Raw genomic sequence first — 20,269 nt, 5'->3', positions numbered from 1 at the left:
GTAAGTGTAATAAGTAAATAAGGTATCGCTCCATCAGTTTGGGGTCCTTGGCCTGAAAGATGTTGAAAGTTTAAAATATTAAAGGACAAGAAAGTGGCATTTTGGGGTAAAACTGTGTTAAAAGTCCCATTATTTTCTGACATCTTTTAATTCACATACAGTATTGTCTCCAAGAAACTACCTGGAGATCAATGTAAACAGGCAGATAGCAGTGGTTTTAATACTTGTAGATATTCCAAGGTGGCAGCCATGTTGGTGTTAATGATGCACAATGTGCAAGATGAGAGACTTAGTTCACTGCACAGTTTCACACAAAACTTAAGTGCAACTTTTTTTTTGACACATTTCTCATAGGATTTTTTTTTTTTTTAACATATTTTTCCAAAAATGTTGTCCCACGTTCTGCACTGGAATGGGCAGGACTTCTAAACACCTCTCTATATACACAAATCAGCCTGACAAATTAAAAAAACATTGACCATCTTGTGACGATTCACTGCCCTGCTGGGAAACCTTAAGCCCTGGCATTCATTCATTCATGTGGATGTTACTTAGTCATGTACCACCCACCTAGACCAGACCAGGCGCCCCCCCCCCACCCCATAGCAATGACACTCCTTGATGGCAGCAGCCATCCCTAGGAAGTAAGATGCAGCCTGACAAAGGCACACACACAAAAATGCTTTAGATTTTGCGTCAAAATCTAAATTAAGATCAAAATGGATCACTTTGTCACTAGAACAAAAAAGTCCACATCGTAATATTTAATGCAAATTTCTAATAATCATGTATATTTGCAAATAGCAGATAGGAGTTTAATATAGAACACATATAGTAGGTCCTTGGTCTGAAAAACGTTGAAGAACAACACAAATTCACCAGATCCCAAACTGATCAAGTATCTGCGGGATGATCCACAGAAGCCAGCCCATACGACCCACTAGGCCCCTTCACAACATTGGGAAGGTGGTCTTAATGTTAGGCCTGATTTACTGCTGTCAAAAACGCGTTCGGCAGCAAATGGCTTACAGAACGTACCGCTGGACCAGGCTGAGCAGAGTCTCTGCTTGGAGCGTTTTTCCCTCGGAGCTCCTGCTGAGTTAGCTGCTGGCAGGAACAATGTTCCCCCAAAATCCCAAGATAGACAAGAGAACATCTTGCGATCACATGGCGTACTTAAGCACTTCATACAATCCCCAAACCCTAACTCAGCCCTCAATAAACATTTGATGTTTTAATAAGATATCACCCTCTTGGCTGGTGCATCCCACATAACCTCCAGTCCTCACACAGTCAGTATTTATATTGCACAGTCGTGTAATTACATTTCTTACTACTGCTCTCCTGCTTTCTAGTGATATTTCTTTCACTATTATTGATATATCCACACACAGCAGCGATGCTCTGACTATGATGTCTCAATCCTCGCTGATGTCATGTTTGATCCCTCAGGTCGATACTTCTTCACAGAAACGGTGCGTGGACTGGGTTTGCACCTACACGACGCTTGCTTACAGGAAGTCAATTCAAACAGGCTAAAAGTCTTGAAGGACTGACGCCAACAGCACCACGATTTGGTTGTGCTTATCATTAACTAGGTGATAATCAGATGTGTTTTTGCATTTTAACACCCAGTGCAGGCATCACACAGGAAACAAAAGAGGAACCAGAGCAAAAGTCTGAATTTAGCTGCGGAGGGAATTGAATCTATCTCAAGGTCAAGAGCAAGGAACCCACTGCAGCCTTGGTTAGTGCAGTTGTGAGACCCTGTTTTTTTCTTTTTTATATATATATATAAACATGTACATTTAGTCCACATTTGTGCAACTCTGTTTGATGTGAGTCTCAGCTATAAATCACAAGTTTCCTTTCTTTTTATTTTAATCTGCTGACGGGATGTTGGGCAGGAATGTGACCTTAGTCTGGTTTGGCTGCCAGCGACAGCACAACACCCGTGACTGTGAAGCCAGGCTGGTGTCTGCGAGCCCCAGGGGAGAGCGTCGCAGCTGGGGAGAGGCGCTGAGCTAAGAGCGTGTTCTCTGGTTAGACACAGAGCTGGGCTATAACTGAAGACACGGAGGACGGCGACATGGGCGATAAATCTGCAACAAACGGCATCGTTTTACAAAATGTAACCTGTTAATTGTTCTCAGCAGCAGCACAGTTAAATAAAAGCTGATATTTTCTTAGGTTTTGGCTGCATTTTTTATCTGCGTTAGAGTAAATAAGAGCCATTTAGGGACTAATATACTCTATAACAGGGGTCTTCAACGATTTTCAGGCCAAGGACCCCAAACTGAGATTAAGTAGGGACCCCCACCTACTACATGTGTTCTATATTAAACTCATCCTAGTGAATCTTTATAAATATACATTAGTATTATTATTTTGCATTCAATATTAAGCTATTCAAATAATACATAGGTTCAAATATTCCTTTTGTGCAGAAGGTTTCCCGAGCGACTGCCATAAACATAAACATAGCTAACAGGTGTATGTTTAATTAACTGACAGTTAAAGAAAATAACTGATTCAGATTCAAGTTTTAACTTTAAATGTAGCTAAATGTAGTAGGGACAGTAAATCACCAAAACATTTTGGCCTCAGTAGTTGGCTGATGGGAGCTAGCTGCACTGTTAACTTATCTTCTGCTAATGTTACAGCATACGTCTGGGATTTCACCTGTGGACTGAATAGGCTCTCGGTTAATTGCGGGGAACCTGACAGAGTCGGGGTGTAATATGCGACCTCGTGATTGGCTCAGCAGCGATAGGGGCGGGGCCTACTGTGTACAGGAAGCTTAGATAGACAGGACTAGTGTTCATGTTAATGTGTACGTAATTTAAGACACTTAAATTTGTGGAAGAAAATTGTGGGGGGAAATTAAAAAAATATATGAGAAATCTCTAATCAATCAACGATTTTGAAACCCCCCTGCAGTAACTCCACTGATCCCCTAGGGGTCACGGACCTATGCTCTATATGATATGACTGAAAAATTATTGACCTAAAGGATACAACACAGCAGATAAAGCCATCTAGCTAAGTTCACATGATTAGTTTATTCATCTATAAGTGGCAACCTTTGAAGATCTTAATTTAAATAAATAAATCACTATCCAGTGTTAAATTACCTAGAATAAAACAATAGTGTCTGAGCATGTGGCCTGAGGAGCAGCCACAATGAGCTGTTAGATGAAGAGCTGCACACATCCGACACTGTTTGCAGACACATATCATGTCCAGCACATTAGATCATAATGATGGAAGAATTACTGTCTCAGTCTTTTATTAAAGTGGCAACAGTTTGCTTTGCTTCCCCTCAGACTTCTGTGACCTTTAGTATTAAACCATTAAGCCGTATTTGCTGTAACCACCAGCAGCTATAGGTCTCAAATCAACCTGGACTGAAATCTTCGAGATTGCCACTTTCAGCTGCCTGTAAAGATTTTCAACCCTGCAGGTCAAGGTTTATCTCAGTTTACAAACAGGGATAACGCTGCATTTCATGTTATTCTTCTCCCTTTGACTGTTAACAAACCAATAAATAACAAACCTTCCTTTTCTTGCTTGGATTCTGCTTATATACAAATGGAAAAAATCCAGAAGATGACAGAACCATTAACTCCCACCATATTTTTTTTTACTGGCCACCATTATCAACTACTTTATGATGTAATGTGATAGTTAAAGTGTAGGAGCGGGCGGGAGGGTTGTTGTCATACTCGCTATCAGAAAACATTTTTGATACGCATCTGGTGGCTCTGACACAGCGTGACAGCCGATATTAAATACTTTCTCTCTGAATCACAGAGAAACATAAAGTTTATTGAGCCCTGGTGCCGCTCTGTGACTTAATCATCATCTCATCTGGGGCCCTGTTTGAACAATGTCAGCAGTACTTACACTAAAGCTCCATATTTTAGCAAGAACATTAAGATGATGACAAAAAAAAAAAAAGTGCTAACAGTGATTAAGGCAGTGATCGGTCTGAGGCTTCATATGACGATTTGTAGTTACAAGCAGCACGGATGAAACATAAATGTGAGGTAGTTCATAGAAAACTGCCTCGAGGGAGAGTCTCTTATGTCTCCATGTCCATGTATTAAAGAAGCATATTGATTTCTATGGAAATGCAGAACCATGCAACCACACATTGTCCACAAAGGAGTGAAACGCCCGTGAATGCAGGCCTGTGGCCAAACATGAATACACTGTAAAAGAGGTTATAGGCACCTAGTAACCTTCACCCTTCATCTATGGATTAACTGTCTGACTCCAACATCCCTGCTGCTCTTTTATTGGTCAGGTCAGCACTCCCAGATCAGATCTCTGTTTACTGTTCACAAGGATTGTATTTCACCTCAGGATCACATTATCCATGTTTACTAAAAAAAAAAAAAACAGTTTCAGATATTTTTTTACTGCAACGTTGATCTGTTTGCGTTATCCTTAACTCTGTGCATATAAATTTTAGCAGGGGGCTCACTGCCAGAACGAAGGTAGAACAGGGAGTAGGGCCAAAGATTGAAACCTTTGGGCATATTTTGCAATGACAGGCATAAAGCCTCTTAATCCCGGGTCCAACAGAGTGTCAATATAACTCCAACCCAACATATCGGACTTGGGTGATAGCCCATGTACATCTTTGCCTAGGGCCCAGAGGACCCACGATTGCCACTGGATAACACTAACACCCTTTTATGTTGTTAAGAGAGAAATACCAAGATGCCAGCTGAGGACCATCAGCCCTGAAACTCAAAGATAACTAGCTAGAAAGATAGACGTCTGTTAAACCAGAACACTGAAACATTACGTGCTGTACTGTAGTTCTCGTTTGTAAACTCACAAATATCCTTAAAGAAATGTGCTTTAGCAGGAGGAATGATGAGCATCCTCTGACTAAGTGATGCTGATTCAGCCAATCTGACAAAGTGGGTAAGCTGTCACCAGAGAGTTGGGAATCAGGAACAGAGACGTCAGAAAGATACCTGTCCGTGCAGCGTGCTATCAAACGCAATCGAGTGAATCTTGATGTGTGCTCTAAATTAATAGAGAGCCGGTGGATGGGGTGCAAGAACAGGGGTAATGTGGTACAGATTGCTAGTTGCATGGTGGGCCAACTGCAAATGATTTAGAGAAACTCGACAAATGGGATTTTAGCAGCACTTCTCAGCTGATGTAAACAGGTGGAGCAACGTAGGGTGATATGTTTCATCTTCTACTGATGATCGAACATCTGTAAAAGTTGTTAAAGCTAGGCTATGTGAGCCTTTGGTTCACATCTGCCGAGACTGTAGAAATTGGCCCGATATATTGCAACACTTGTGTTTTCTATGATGCATATAAAAAAAAAATGCTACATAAAACTAGGAAGGTAGAGGCTGGTTAATTCTGCTTACCGGTGTTTTCTTTTGTTATGTTTTCTATATTATATTCTCCCCGAAGCTACAAGCAGGAATGAGCTCAGGGCTTAAAGTGAAAGGGATGTGCCGTTAACGGGAGGAGCAGTTCAAATTAACAAAGGGAATGTGATCCCCCGGAGGGCGAAACACCCACAAGTCTGTCTACACTTGGCCTACATACTGTCCGTTAGAGACTTTCCCTCACCAGACAGACACTTCTCCTGCACCAGTGCTGCAGGATCTTACTATCAGTTCCTCCAGGGGATTCAGAAACAGTGCCGCAGCGGTGCAGCAGCCATGAAATAACTGGGACTTGTGCCTGTGATGGCTACAGCGCATATGCAAAGACAGGTCTGAATCAAAGCTCGAATCAAAACCTTCCATCACCATGCTGCACGAGCTCCTGGCTCAAAGTTAAAACATGGAAAAATGAGGTGTAAGAACACGCAAGAGTGTGCGCGCACCCGAATGCACCTCACACTATCTCTAAAAGCAGAAAGGTCTTCTCTTCGTAGAGGATTAATCGGACGAGATTGCCGGCTACATGAAAGGGGGCGTGACCTTATAAAAAGGGGTCAGAGGCAAATATGAAGACGTACAATCTGCCTTTGTGCTTCCCAAGGGGAGGAGAGAGAAGATGACACAGAACAGCTAGCGTGTAAAAAGGGAAAGGAACATGAAGGGATGGAGTCCCTGCGTGAGCCAAAAGAAAAGGTACAAAAATATTGATTTGGACATCTCTGACAAGTACTCACCACCTAAACACACGAGGTATATATCCCCTCATAAAGAGACTGAGCAGTCAATATAAATCCAAAGATAATACATCGTACATTCTCACATTTGAGACGGTGAGTGTCATAAATTGTACGCGAATGAGTTCCAGCCTCGTGCCTTCAATTTGAGAGGCCTCTGAAAACGCTCATATAGATCAGAGTGGCCTCCGTGTAGTAACAGCAGCTCTGGGATTAGAGCTATGGCAACAACAAACCTGCAAATAGTGCAGCTCTGACTTGCTTTGTGATGGATGTTCTACCCGTCTGAATGTCAAGATATTTGCATGGCCTGATGTTTTTCTCATATGAGGTTTGTTTTAGCCATTGCATGTGGAGGGGAAAGCACATGTGAAGGAGAGAGGCCTCTTTTATTTCCTCCATCTGCCAGTCAAGAGGACAAGCACATGTCTGATAGGTGAAAGTGGTACTGGCTCCAAGCAACCGCAGAGGATGTCACTTTACGCAGATGATGAACAGTTTTATATAGCAGTTTGTATAGAGTCTGATAGGAAAATTAATAATAATAAAATTACCGAGATGGTGAGAGGGGGTTGCAATTTTCTGTTCATTTCCTTTTTCATTTTCATCTGCTTGACAAGTCACCCCATTCCCACATTACCCACAGACTGGAAATGAAACAATTATTGAAAGTTTTGCTTATTTGAATGAGACGATTCATCTGCAACTATTTTGACATCCTGTTAATGACCAACACAATGTGTTTTGCTGCTATTTTAAAAGAATTGTGACGGCGTCTACATTTGCGAACAACATTAGTACATTAGTTCTCACAATTTATCAAGCTATAGTGGACATGCAGCAGCTGCCTCAGTGCACCATACAACATGTATCCAAAAGTAGACTCAGTTCAATAAATCCAAGCCACTGTTATCACCTCTGTCTGTCAGAAAGGACAAGGACACAGAGGGGGAATGTAATAGGGGACAGCTGTGACAAAATGCAATACTGATCAATGGGTGTATTAGTCATCTAAGTACTGAAGAAGGCTATGACCTTAGCGCACTTTCTCATCCCTTAGAGTAGGCCTGGCTATCCTTGTGATGTATTCTTCCAGTGCTGTTTCTGACATTGACCCACGGCTGCTGCAGTAAATCAGCGTCTCACCTTTGAGCAGGGGCAGCGGGGTGAGCTCCACCTGGGAGCTCTGGTAGCGGAACTGGGACGAGCTGTGGGACCTCCTCTGCCGGGCTCGGCGCATGGACCTTCGCGGGAAGCCGTCCACCTTCTCCGCGGACGGCACCGAGAAGCTGGTGGTCGGCGAGGACGGGCTGGACGGAGGCAGCTTGGTCGTCTCCATGCTGGCTGTAGACGGCGGCGGCGGCGGCGGCGACGGCGTCGGAAGCGGTGAAAGCTGCGTGCGTCTGTGCGTGCCTTCGCGAGTGTGAGTGCGTAAAGAGGCGTTCAAGAGGATGCTTGGGTGAATGGAGCAGGGGATGGAGGAGGTGGGTGGCTTTCTGAATCACCGATGGATTATCAATTGATCAGAATGGATAGACGCACCAGGGGTGGAGGTGGGAGCAGAGGAGGGAGGAGAGGGGTGAGAGATAAAGGAAGGGGGGAAAGGTGCAGAGGCGGAGGAGAGATGTGTTCTGGCTGTCCAGTCGCGTGGTTGGTGCGCGCCTCGCTGTCTCTATCAGAGCCCGGTTGGAAATGGCAGCAGCGGCAACATCATCCCTGAATCTTCTGGGTTTTGTTGTGTTTTGTTGTTTTTTTTTTTTTTTACGCACAGATGAAGAATCGCTTGTGGATCATCCCCGTGCAGGAGTACATCTACCAGATGATGCTCAGACAGGCGCGTCTCCTCAAACACACACGCCTCTCTGCTCTGCTGCTGTATCGGCGTCACACTCGCACTAAGTCATCGGCCTAAATGTGGCTATTTGATTCTTTACATTCAGGAACAGATCCGGATGTAAAGGAAAAGAAACACAGTAATCAAGCACCTATTAATCCCTTCCTGTTATCCGCATCAAAAACAAAACTCCAGGTCTGTTTATATTCTCCTCCTCGACGGTTCTCCTTATCAATAAAAATCAGTGATCGGTCCTGGTGGTGGTGAACGATGATATCATAAAATCATCAATCTGGGCCCACCTCGGCTGCCGCATCACTGTTGTCCTTCTGATTCGTCTTTTTTTTTTTTTTTTTTTTTATCGCATCCCCTTTCGACTGCTAATACCCTGCGAATTCTTCTTTTTCTCGGAGCTTGATGGTTGCGGTTCACACCCCTCCAAACAGCCTCCTCCTCCTCCTTCTCCTCCTCCTCCTCCTCCTGCTGCTGCTGCTGCTGCTGCTGCTGCTGCCGTCCTCCAACCGTATCAGGGCGGGGAAACGAACGGTCCCTCACCGCGCAGACATGTGCAGGTCCTCCGCCAGCGGCCGATGCAACGCGGGGTCCCGCAGCTCCTCTCGGTCTCTACCTCCGCGGTGAGAGAAACACAAGGGCAGAAGAAGAAGAAGAAAAAAATATATACAAGCGAAGCAGCCGCTTCTCCTTGCAAGAGCAGCCAGGAGAGGGAAGGAAAAAAATAAATAAATGCAGAAAGGCCTGTGTTATACAATAGCACCCCGTCTGTGTCTGACGCGTTTTGCTCCAGTCCCCCTTCTCGGTTCCCGTTATCCGGTTGTCCTACAGCGTCTCTGAGAGCCCCGTCAATGAGGACGCAGTGAGACGGAAACATACAGGAAATGAAGCATTCTTCCTTTCGAAATAAAATTAACTCCAAACTGGTTCATCCTGAGGTAATTCTCTATTTTCCTGAGGTAACTTCCTACCGCTATTAATTTTCCATAATCACTTATTCTGGAGTGAGCCTAATCTAGCTGTCACTGTGCAAGAGGCGATTAATTTTTTATTGTGGCAGAATTGGTCCTCCATAAACAATTTAGGATTAGATGCGGTTAAATAAAACCAACCCTCAAGGTCTTGATTGGGTCCTGATTGGGTAATCCAGCGATGGAAGGAGGGAACAAATTAAATGCAAAAGAGTGTTAATTTATTTGGCCTCGTTGGACTCGAGCTGAAAGTATCCCGGTAGGTTTCCCGGCGTGGATCTGCAGCGTTAGTCTGACTGTCAGCACCCATCCAGAAATTAACAAACACATCTTTTGAAGTTTGTTGACTTGCAAGGTCAGTGGAGCTCTTTTCATGCGCCTCTCCACTGCAGTGCTTTCACTTCAAAATGCTGGAGATCGATATTTCTGCACCAACAACACAGCAAGACACAGCCTACAAAACAAAAACAATCACTAACCTCAAGAATTCAAAATGATCAGACTTCACTGCAGCTGTGAGAGTCCACGCGATTCTTTCTTTGTGACAGCATTTTAATCCTCAAGCCTGTAATTGAAGACAAAACTAGATTATAATCATTAAAAATGCTGAGATCATCAGTGGACAAAGCTGCAGAAGGATGTTTGTTATTTCAAGCCTCGTCTTGTTAAATAAATTCAGAGCTTCCATTATAAATAAATATCTTGTCTGTCAGAGTTCCTTCGTGATTATTTCATGAAAATCAGACAACATGCAAAGCTCTTTAGCTTTAATTGCTACAAATGCATGATTTCTAAACATTTCTGTTGCCACTTATATAAAAAACCCCACCACATGTGGTGTGCAGAATGGGCTTTCATGCATCACAGGCAAAATATTTTATTTTGGAAGCAGTGACCGGATGTTGGCTCGTCTCACTCTGACCACATTGACGCTGGCTCCTCGTCCTAAAGGTGGTGCAAGGAGAGAGGGAGAGAGGAAAGAGGTTCTTCACTGCGGATGACGCTATAGGATGGATTTATTTATTTATTTATTCATATATTTATTTATATGTCTCTTTATTTATGTGGCCTGGCTTTTTTCAAACCCGGTTCGTTTTAAACGGATGCGTCATTATGGTGTACTGCCTCGCTGCGCCACCTATCCCAAACCTGATGTTTGCTTCTGCTGCTGCTGCTTCACGCCGTTATGAAACATCGCTGCTCCCCAGCATTGACGTTCATCAGTGTTTGTGTCTGACTCCCCGCCTCCTCCATTCGCCCCCCTCCCTCCCTTCCTTCCTCCCTCATCCCACATTTTCCTCTCCTCCTATTTGAGGTGAGCGTCCGTGCGGGCTCTTTAGTAGGTTGTAGTTGGCTTTGAGGATCAAGGTCCATCCATTGTTCTCCCCCTCCACCCCCCCTCCTGTGTTTTAAGCTGCCAGCCTTGGACCCGCCTCTCAGGGCTGTTCTTCACCATAAACACACTCCAGACTTTTATTATTTACAGTAAAATGATGGGCTGGCCATAATGGCTTCGTCTGAGCCTCCTCCTCCTCCTCCTCATGTGTCACAGGTGAGGTCCTTCTGGGAAAAGAAGGTCTGTCCGGCCAATAAAAAAATTGGCAGTGCAGACTTCTGGTCTACTTCACATTTGCCATCATCACATTGAACTGGAATGCTGGGAAACTTTTGGACCTGACATACAAAAAAACAGCTCAAATAAAGATGAAGAACAGTGCGAGGTGTCGACCTGGCCTCCAAATTCACTAGATCCCAAAGTGATCAAGTATCTGTGGGATGCTCCACTATAGAGGCCCCTCCCTTCAACCCATAGGACCCAAAGGGCCCCCACTAACAACATCCTGTTACCAGACACCACAGGACACCCTCAGATCCTCATCCTCTGATGAGTCACAACTGATTTGGGGCCACAAGGGAGACCAACACAATATTAGCAAGGTGGTCATAATGTTATGGCTGATTGGTGTACCTATACCCAAACTGGTAGCGTTTTTTTATCTATAAGTCTATAAGTCTGCCTTCAAAGTGAACCCGAGAGCTCATGATCACATGAAATACTCAGAGTTCAAGGACACCATTGCTAGGCAACCAGCGTCTTGTATAAGACACCGAGCTAACAAGCAATTAACCTAATGAAATGGAATTAACAGTTCAGACAGAGGCTATTATAAAGCACCTGTGACTAAAATACAATGTATTAACTTGTGCTTCCTTCAGCTGGAGCTCGAGAGCTTGCGGTTTCACCGTGGAAAATGAGGATTAAGAAGCCGTTGAGGCTAACAGTTAGCAAGCTAGCAAGCTAGCTGGGCAGATGTGGCAGACGCATAATGATGGGACTGGAAGATCAATATTTCCTCACACATATTAGAAAATAAAAAAAGAACAAAATTACAAATTAATGACAAAAAGTTTACCGTGGGAAGTTGTAAGATTTCCACTAGTGAATACTACAAAAAGACGCCATATTTGAAGGCAGCAACACCACTGAAGCCGTTGAGGCTAACAGTTAGCAAGCTAGCTGGGCAGATGTGGCAGAAGCATAATGATGGGACTGGAAGATTAATATTTCCTCACACATATTAGAAAATACAAAACAACAAAATTACAAAATGATAGTTTACCATGGGAAGTTGTAAGATTTACACTCGTGAATACTACAAAAAGACGCCATATTTGAAGGCAGCAACACCACTGAAGCCGTTCAGGCTAAAAGTTTAGCAAACCAAGACATGTTGTGAACTCTAATCGGACTTTAATTGCAAAATACCATTCACAGAATAAGTAGCTTCCATATTTTACATTATTTTAAGAAAAGCATCTCAACTCCTGAACCAGCTTTATGCTAACACTAATATGCTCATAACGATAGCTTCAGAAGGAGCCAATTGAAGAGGAGGCTGTTGGAAATACCAGCATTTCCCACGGGTGTAATATAAATTGCAAAGGAAAACACTTTAAACAATAATAATAAAATAATAATAATGAAATAAAAACATTAGCAAACACATTGCAACAGTCCCTTCAACGCAATCCTGTCTGAAAACTGAGCAGCCAGCATGATTAAAACTGTCTACAGCCTATTACAACACAAAAGTTGCACAAGTCGTGGATAATATTAGAATTAGCTTATTAGCCATATGCTGCCACTCATACGGCACCAAATGGCAAAAAAAAGTGTCAAAATGACGAAAGAATATTTGTTTTATTGCCTAATAATTAATATTTTCATTTGTAGGAGTGATCGATTAGTTGTTCTTGCAAAGGAAGCTTTAAATGTATTTGCATAATGCATCTTATCATTATATCACACGCTCCAGATTAGAGTTCATTTTTGTAGTTTTTCCTCAAACTGGAAACACAAAGGATTCTGACTCTGGATTGAATATAAAACACAAATTAGTTTTGAATGAAGACCCTCAGGAAATACATTCAAAACTCAAGTGGGAGACTATTATTATTATTATTATTGTTATTATTATTATCCTACAGAACAGTGTAGTTCGGTACAAATCACTTTTTAATATTAGGATCCATTTTTTCTTTTCTTTTTATTTAACCCTATAATTCAGTTTGAGCTGTTAAGAAGTAATTTTTGCCTTAAACTAATAAAAACAAGCATTAACAGATGGGAAGGTGACGAGAGAATAAATACAGAAACTACAAGTTCTTTAAATGATAAAATATATTTTATTACCAAAGAAATATATTAACTGAGGATAAACACTATGAACCAAAACTCAAAAGGCACAAACACACTAGTAGCCCGTATACATAGTCATGCGAAGCAAACAATCTATGTTAATCATCACTTAAAGCATTAAAGAAAAAGAGAAAGCTTTACAGAGTGCGACCCATTTCCTTATAGCAGTTCCTCTAAAGAGTACTTCCTCCACAGACTTTTTGTCTTTGTGTAATCAGCTACGAGCAGGGGGAGTCTAAAAAAAGCACCTTACCTGACTCAACTGAAATGAGCACATCTGTACGTTTTGATTAATCATAACTTTCAATTCCCAGAAGCGAAGGGGTGTTAGTGGACCATCGTCGACCTGAATGATGACACCTCTGTTTGCTGTTTACACATCCTCCTCCACTGCCACATGTAAAAATAGCTTCTAAAACTAACCAAATCAACTCTAATAAAGCTTTACATCATCGTTACAATCCAAAAAAAAAAAAAAAAAATGATATTCTTTAGTTTTAGACATGGCTGTATTTGCACATGTAGCATCTGTATGTGTTTTCTCTGCACGGTAAGACACCATTGCGTGCCCAAAAAAATAAAAAAAACTAATAAAGCGACTTAAAAATTGGAACTAAATCTAAAATAGTTAAACTAAATGTTAGAAATCTATGAAAATAAATAACTTACAGATCTGTGAAGGGCCGTGATGGGATTTCTTTTCCCCACCTTGCTCTTCTCCTCTTAGCACCCCCCCCGATCCATCTGAAGAGTGTGGCTGACGCTTAATGCTTTTATTGTCAGATGCAGCGCACCTCGTTTTATTGTAAAGTAATGCGTCGAACCAAACTAATGTGCGCTCCAGAATGATCACAGATAACTAGTCAGTTGTTGAGCTGTTGAGTTTTAGTCAGAGTTTTATCGATGGGTCAGAAATAACTGCGTTCCTAAACACTTAAAACTTTCTTTATTCAAACATTTAAACCCATAAATATTCAATAGCAGCAGAAAATGTGTGCGACTGCTGTGTCGTCGGTCTGGGCTGGTTAACTTTGTCGCTGTTTGGCATTGCTAGATATTTCTCCTAATGGCATTTCCATGAAGCGGCGAGGAAGTGAACGCTCCACCCATGTCTAAAATTGAAAGCTGGGCATGATGAGTCAGTTATGCAGTGTCATATTACTTTAAGTGAGGAATTAATGACACCTTTAGATTGGTTTTCACTTATTCAGAAGCTTGATGGCTTTACAGAGTTGTAGCTCGTCATCTGGAGCCGGTTTAGCAGCCGTCCCTGAAAGCGAAGGCACTGTGTTGTGTGTGTGACTTGGCACCATCAAAGGGAAAATCCAAAGTCAGGCATAAGCCGACATTTAGTCACCACGGAGACTGCAGCCCACCCTTTCCAAATAGCCGCGTAACGATTTCTCTGGAGGAGCTTTGTCAGACCAAAAATAATCTGATGATGGTGAGGTCAGACAGGTTTGGCTTTCACTACAGTTGGAGGCTACACATTCAAAGCTAGGACCTTTTGATTGTCATCTCTGCTGCTTCCATTTTGACCAACTTTCACGAATTGCCCAACGTTAAAAAGCTGGCGCCCCCGCTTCAGAAGCAAAAAGCTGAGAAACAATGTTTCATTTCCCAATGTCAGGTTCTCCATAAACGCCATTTCACTGGAAACCTGACACAATAGTTTCTTTGGAAAAAAACTTTAGCTCCTTCGCCGTATCAGGCTGAGCGAGTGTCCAAGAGGTGAGTCAATCAATTAAAGGCCTATTCTGTAGAGTTGCTACTTAGAATCCAGTCATTGATTTCCAGGAGCTCAGAGAGGGAAAGGTCTTTTGTTGACTCCGCAAAGATCGGAGGCGGAGGAGGTTGGGGGAAAGACCTGGAGGTAGCTTGGGAGATGTTAGGCGGGCTGGGGACGGTGAGCAGGGAGAGCAGAGAAGTAGAGTTCGGCTGTAGGGGAAAATGAGCGGAAAGAGGTGGAGTGCAGTACGGCAGCGTGTTCAGGTGTCTGCTGAACTGATACGGGTGAAGCTGGGGCAGGCTTACGGAGGCGTCTTGCACCCTTAGGCTTTCTGTCTCTAAGGGGGAGCGGCGTGGCAAAGTGTTAGTAGGAGGCGAAGCTGTTAGGAAAGGAGCTTGTTTGGTCAAAAACGAGTCCGTCGTGAAAGGCTGAACGGGCGCCGCGGAGGCTTCGTGTCCAGAGTGGGCGAAGGGCACGCGGCTCGGAAGGAGGCCGGCGGAGACGGGGCTGACGTTCGCCGGGGGGTCGTCGCAGAACAAAGAGTGAGGAGCCGTGTGCGTGGAGAAAGAGAGCGAATAAGGAGCAGTCACTGGGCTGGTGGTGGAGGAAGGGGAGGAGGAGGAGGAGGAGGAAGGGAAGAGTTCGTCTATCAAGCCGACGGATGCTGAGGCGGAGGCTGAAGGTGAGCGGCGAGTCCTGTCGACACAGTCGAGAGCTTGGCGGCCCATGCCCGAGCTTAAGGAGGTAGGCAGCGGAGTGGATAAAATGGCGCTCGAGGCCTGGGGAGGGACTCTTGGAGAGCTGGAGCCGCCCTTTGAGAGGCAGGTGGGCGAGGTGGAGGTGGAGGTGGAGGTGGTTTCGGGCGATGCTCTGAGGAGGCAATAAGGCTCGTGTCGCTCCAGAATGTTCGTGTACTCCTTCGCCTCCTTTTTCAAATCGGTGATCGTCTTCAGAAGAGCAGAGTTGGACCTCTCAATGCGCTGGAGCTCCTAAAAGGGGGGAAGAGGCGCAAAGGGAAATCAGTGTTTTGGTTCGGAGGAAGAGGGAGACGGATCAGTACAGTAGGAGATGACAGTGAGTCGGGTAGATTTATATTAACCCTAGGAGAGAGGCGCCCATCAGCCATAAAAACTGATTAAAGACATTCATCAAAAGAAGAAAAAAAAAAATAATAATAATGAAACAACACAGCCAAGCAACTCTAATGAAGTGTCTAATGACACTTTTCTTCTTCTCCACGGACTCGGAGGAGAACTGAAATATTGCTCTTAAGTGACAGCGGTGCTGGTTCAGCATTAAAGGCGTGAGCAGAGTGGGGGGGGGGGGGCGAAGGAGTGAAGGTGACTCCCTGGAGATCAGCTTAATGAGAAACAGCGAGAACTAAAACGCCGCCAAAAAAAAAAAAAAAAAAAACTTGTGGTGAATGACCTCCTGCTCCGACAGGAAACGTCGCGTTCCTCTCGTATTTATGCAGCCGTCGGCCCGTGTTGTTTCAACTGGTTTGACGGGTCGCGGCCGAGTCTGCTAAACCTGAAGGACGCGCTCAGTTTGAGCAGCAGAACCGAAAGGGAAGCAGAGAGAGAGAAAGCGAAAGTCTGGACTCCCTCCGTGCAAAAAAAAAAAACCCACAATTCATTCAGGGTTTCAGTAAAAACGCACACTTATCCTTTAGCTTGTTGTTACAGGTGAGATCAGACCTGCGGCGGGCAGGAGGCTGACTGTAATTGAAAGGAGAAACACCTTTAACCCACAGCGGTTTTTGTTCCCATACGGTCAGAATGAGACTAAGACATTTTATGAGCGCATGTACACATCGTACCAAAGGCTCAAAGTAATAAACTATATCAGCAGAGAAACTAATTAACCTCGTGCTTGTTAGGAGATTTTTTTTTAACGTCTGATTTCAAACAGAGATGCAACTTATAATGCTGAATGTTGGGTAGATTGGCTTGGTGTAAATGCTTAGCACGGACTTAAAGTCAACTTATTTGACAATAAATCTTTAATATTTGTAAAAAATAAGTCCCTGCAAAGATGTTTAAAAGAACTGCTTCTTCAGAAGGACGACTATTTATTGAGAACATGATTACGTCTGGCTTTACAAAGACTTGTTTGTACCTGCGAAATTTGGCCGCAAGATAAAAAAAAAACAAAAAAAAAACAAGACTGGTATGTCTGGTGAGTGTGTGTGTGTGTGTGTGTGTGACTCTATTTGTGTGTGTGTGGGGCAAACAGAAACGGGAGGGCCAGTGGGGAGGGCAAACCAGAGGGAGTGAAAGTCCTTCTTCTAAGCAGAGTATTTACAAGAAATGGCTACGAGCGTGCAGCGCGATTACACAACGCGGCGCATACCACTTGTCACACGGCCCATGTGAGTAACCGTAAGAGAGACAGAAAGCGACAGAGTGGAAGAGTGGCCGTGGACGGAAGCAGGAAGGGAAGAGGGGGTGGAAAGAGGCAGATAAGGAGTGAGTGTGTTTGACCTCGTGGAGCTCGTCCGCTCTCTCCGTTTGCTTCTTGCGGCTCTTCCTCGCCGCGTCCCTGTTCTTCTCGCGCCTCTTCTTCCCCCTGGGCCCCGTCTGCGGCCCGTCTCCCTCCCTCTCCTGCAAAAGATTAACGTCCCGAGGTTAATTGCGGCGCGTGCACAGTATGTGTGTGTGTGTTTGTGTGTATGTATGTGTGTTAGGCAGCTTCACTGTGATTCAAGTGCATGCTTCTCTCGTGGTATCCCCCTACCCCACACTTAACACTAGCTTTATGACAACGAGTTATGTTTTGTGAAAGAGTTCACAAAGTCACGGGACAAAACTATCACATGAGTCGATACGTGGTTTCAAAATCAAGCAGGTTGGCCGAGATGTAAACAGACCTGGAGAGGAATTTGATTTGATAATGATGGTGAAAAATGATGGGGAATAGATGAGACGGTTAAATTAGGTAATAAATTCACCAACCTGCCTTGATGAGTAAAATGCCCACCATCACTATAACTTCATCATTAAATTAGCTGAACATGAGCCATTATTTTGTTTTTTTGTTATAAATATTACACTAAATTTGTGTGTATTCATTCAAATCCTGAGCTTAACAAATGAAACACACAATCTGGTGCCTGCATTTTCTTTACGCCCTGTAATTAGAAAGGCAGAAAGAAAACTTATAATATAATAATAATAATATAATAGTGTATGATCTTTGGCTGCACAGCCGAGACGCGGGATAAATGTCACCAGCTTGAACTGAACAGTGGCGATTTGTAAATCTCTCGGACATGAATAATATCGGTGGCATCGAGGGAGATAAAACGGCAGATCTGTTCACGGAGGGACTTGGAAAATACAAATAAATAAACACATAAATAAATGAAATTCAAACTGTGGCAAAAAGAAAAAAAAATGTAAACACAAACATAAAATACTTTCATGCTGTTATTATATTTCTGTAGTTTTTTTACACAGTATATGACTCTACATTTCTGACTGCAGACTTTTTCTGTAGACCACAAACTACTATTTAATTTAAATTACTTTTCTACTATTTTATTTATTTTCTTGTGCACTGTATTGTCTTCAACATTGTGCTGTTGTAAGGTAAAACGTCTCCACTGTTTGACAATATAAAGCATTAACTCCATTAACTCTTATTACAGTCTATTGATTGATTAATTAGGGACATTGTGGGACTCACCGATCCAGCTGTATTGCTGTTGCAGTCCTCGGCTGACAGGGATCCGGGGCTGTTGGGATCGTACCCTGTGTCCATGAATAACGGGGACATGTCTCTGTCCTCTCGCAGCAGAGACTGGCTCAAGTGTTGGCTGGCTTGCTGGCTGGTTTTTCCGCCTTCACCTGGTTCGGATCATCTGTGCAGCTCGCCGGCTTTCCATTCAAACTCAGAAGCGGAATCACCTCTAAAACAATCCGGGACCGTAAAATAAACTACAGCCGAGATTCCCCCGTGGTGCAGACTAACTCGGGCTGTCTGGTGGTTGCTTGGTGACCTGATGCTGTGGATGCGTACCGCGAAGTGAAACGCTCAGGCAGCGTGTCTTGGGGCTTTTGAAACGAGGAGGTTTGTCAGCAGGCGAGCGATGATGCAACATGATGCTGCGGCTTCTTTCGGTTTCACTTTATTTTAAACCCTTCGGCTGCTGGGATAAGGGAGCGGTGCTGCCTCCATACGCAGTACGTTCGTTTAACTTGTCAAACATACGCCTTTGGACACAGCTTCACTTTCAGTTCAGTGAGACAGCGTGTCCAAACCTTTGACTGGTAGTATGTTATTATTGCCATTAAAACTGCTTTTTTTTTATTTTTTTATTTTTTTATCAACGTGTTTAAACCGCTGAGCCCGAGTTCTCGACAGCACCTGAAGGCATCCTTTTTTAAATGAATGGCAACGCTCGAACTGGGACAGGAAGCCGCTCTGAGCTGCTGCCCATATTTGGAGAAGGGTTTCTCTTCCTGCACGTGCTGGGAATTTCTGAAAGACTTTTTGCCGGGAAATCGGCGTCCGAGACCCCCACACTACAGCCAACACAGTTTAAGCAGGAAATTCTCTCACTTTGAGCAGAGAAGGGAGGCCTCTAGGATTATCTGCTCGGCTTCACGTCGTCTAGACGAGCCCGAAACAACAATTACTCACAGGTTTTTTACAAAGACAGCACAGTCCTACATATGAATGGTGAAAGTAGATGTGCAGCTTGATGTTTTTAAAAGGCTTTTGTATTTGCCAGGAAATCGTCTTGTAATAAAACGATCAGCTGGTGAATTGTCTCTTTACCTCTTTAATCACTAACCTTTATAGAGCAACCCTAAAAACAGATTAACCTTTGCTGGCTCTGAGTCAGATCTGTCCCATCGTGGCCTGATATTCCTATCAGAATATACGTCCGGTAACACACTAACAATTTGCTTCAGCTGATACCGAGAGAAAAAAAAAACCACCTCTGCACTCAATCAGATAGTGCTACGCATAATCAGAGCTATATTGTTGTAAATTCCACTTAGCTCAGATGACGTTTATGAGTGTGTCACCATTACTCCTCTGACATAAAAATCTGCCCAATCGATCTGATTGGCCTGGAAGAAGCAGCCCAGCTTTCTTTGAACAAAAACTGTTTGTGGGTGGGGTAGTTTGTCAGGATTCCAGGCTTAGTCAGATCTGTGCTGAAAGCCACTCGATAATTAACTTATACAGCACATTTTTGTAAAATAAATCCCAATAAAAAGGCTCAAAATGAGTGTTTGATCGACATCTGTAAACATTTAGTATTGTGGATCGATGCTTACACCATAAAACTCAAGTCCTAAGGCCGAAATCTGGTTTTGCTGGAGCACAGTGATGGATTATGGTGAATTCAACCAGAGAGATGTGATGACAATCCATCCCTAAAAATTCACAACACCACAGACATGAACAAGACATTTCTAGCTGTCACATATTTTTAACACCGTCGCCGAGAGAGACAGATAGCACCATCGCAGTGACACGCTACAGCCTTTAGACAACAGCTTAAATAAATATATCCCATAACAATGAGTGTATGCTAAGACGTTATAATTGATTCATACTTGAAGATGGTTTGTTGTTGTTATGAATGAGGAAAAAAGGTTGGATGGTAGAATGGTTCTGTGCTTATCTCATCCCCAGATCTGGAGAGATTTAACAGTGACATTTTAATGTTTAAATAAATATAAATGCAAGTCATTCCTCATGAGAAGAACATAAGTTGCAGTGGTCCATTATGTCTGTTGTTGTTCATTAAATATTATTTATTACTTATTTTTTAGTTTGAACATATTGCATGAAATTTGTGTTAACTGAATTATTGTATCCCTCTATCCGTATTCATTTGTTTTTT

General features: G+C 43.3%; 2 protein-coding genes across 2 annotated transcripts in view; both read right to left on the bottom strand.

Moving 5' to 3' along the window:
- ppp2r5b (protein phosphatase 2, regulatory subunit B', beta) overlaps window positions 1–8,862 on the bottom strand; it is a 49,146-nt gene extending 40,284 nt beyond the window's left edge. The window contains exon 1 of the mRNA XM_047585052.1: window positions 7,307–8,862. Coding sequence (XP_047441008.1) covers window positions 7,307–7,499 — 193 coding nt within the window. The 5' untranslated portion in view covers window positions 7,500–8,862. The remainder of the gene's footprint in view (window positions 1–7,306) is intronic.
- A 3,782-nt stretch (window positions 8,863–12,644) lies between these two features.
- Window positions 12,645–19,796, bottom strand: batf2 (basic leucine zipper ATF-like transcription factor 2). Its single transcript, XM_047609702.1, has 3 exons — window positions 18,094–19,796; window positions 16,890–17,009; window positions 12,645–15,395 (listed from the first exon to the last, which is right to left on the bottom strand). Exons 1-3 carry the CDS (start codon window positions 18,181–18,183, stop codon window positions 14,430–14,432), a joined length of 1,176 nt encoding a protein of 391 aa, XP_047465658.1. The 5' UTR covers window positions 18,184–19,796; the 3' UTR covers window positions 12,645–14,429.
- Window positions 19,797–20,269: the final 473 nt, after the last annotated feature.

The sequence above is a fragment of the Mugil cephalus genome, chromosome 1 (genome assembly GCF_022458985.1).
Source record: "Mugil cephalus isolate CIBA_MC_2020 chromosome 1, CIBA_Mcephalus_1.1, whole genome shotgun sequence".
Lineage (NCBI taxonomy): Eukaryota > Metazoa > Chordata > Actinopteri > Mugiliformes > Mugilidae > Mugil > Mugil cephalus.
This window is presented reverse-complemented; position numbering and strand designations above follow the sequence as displayed.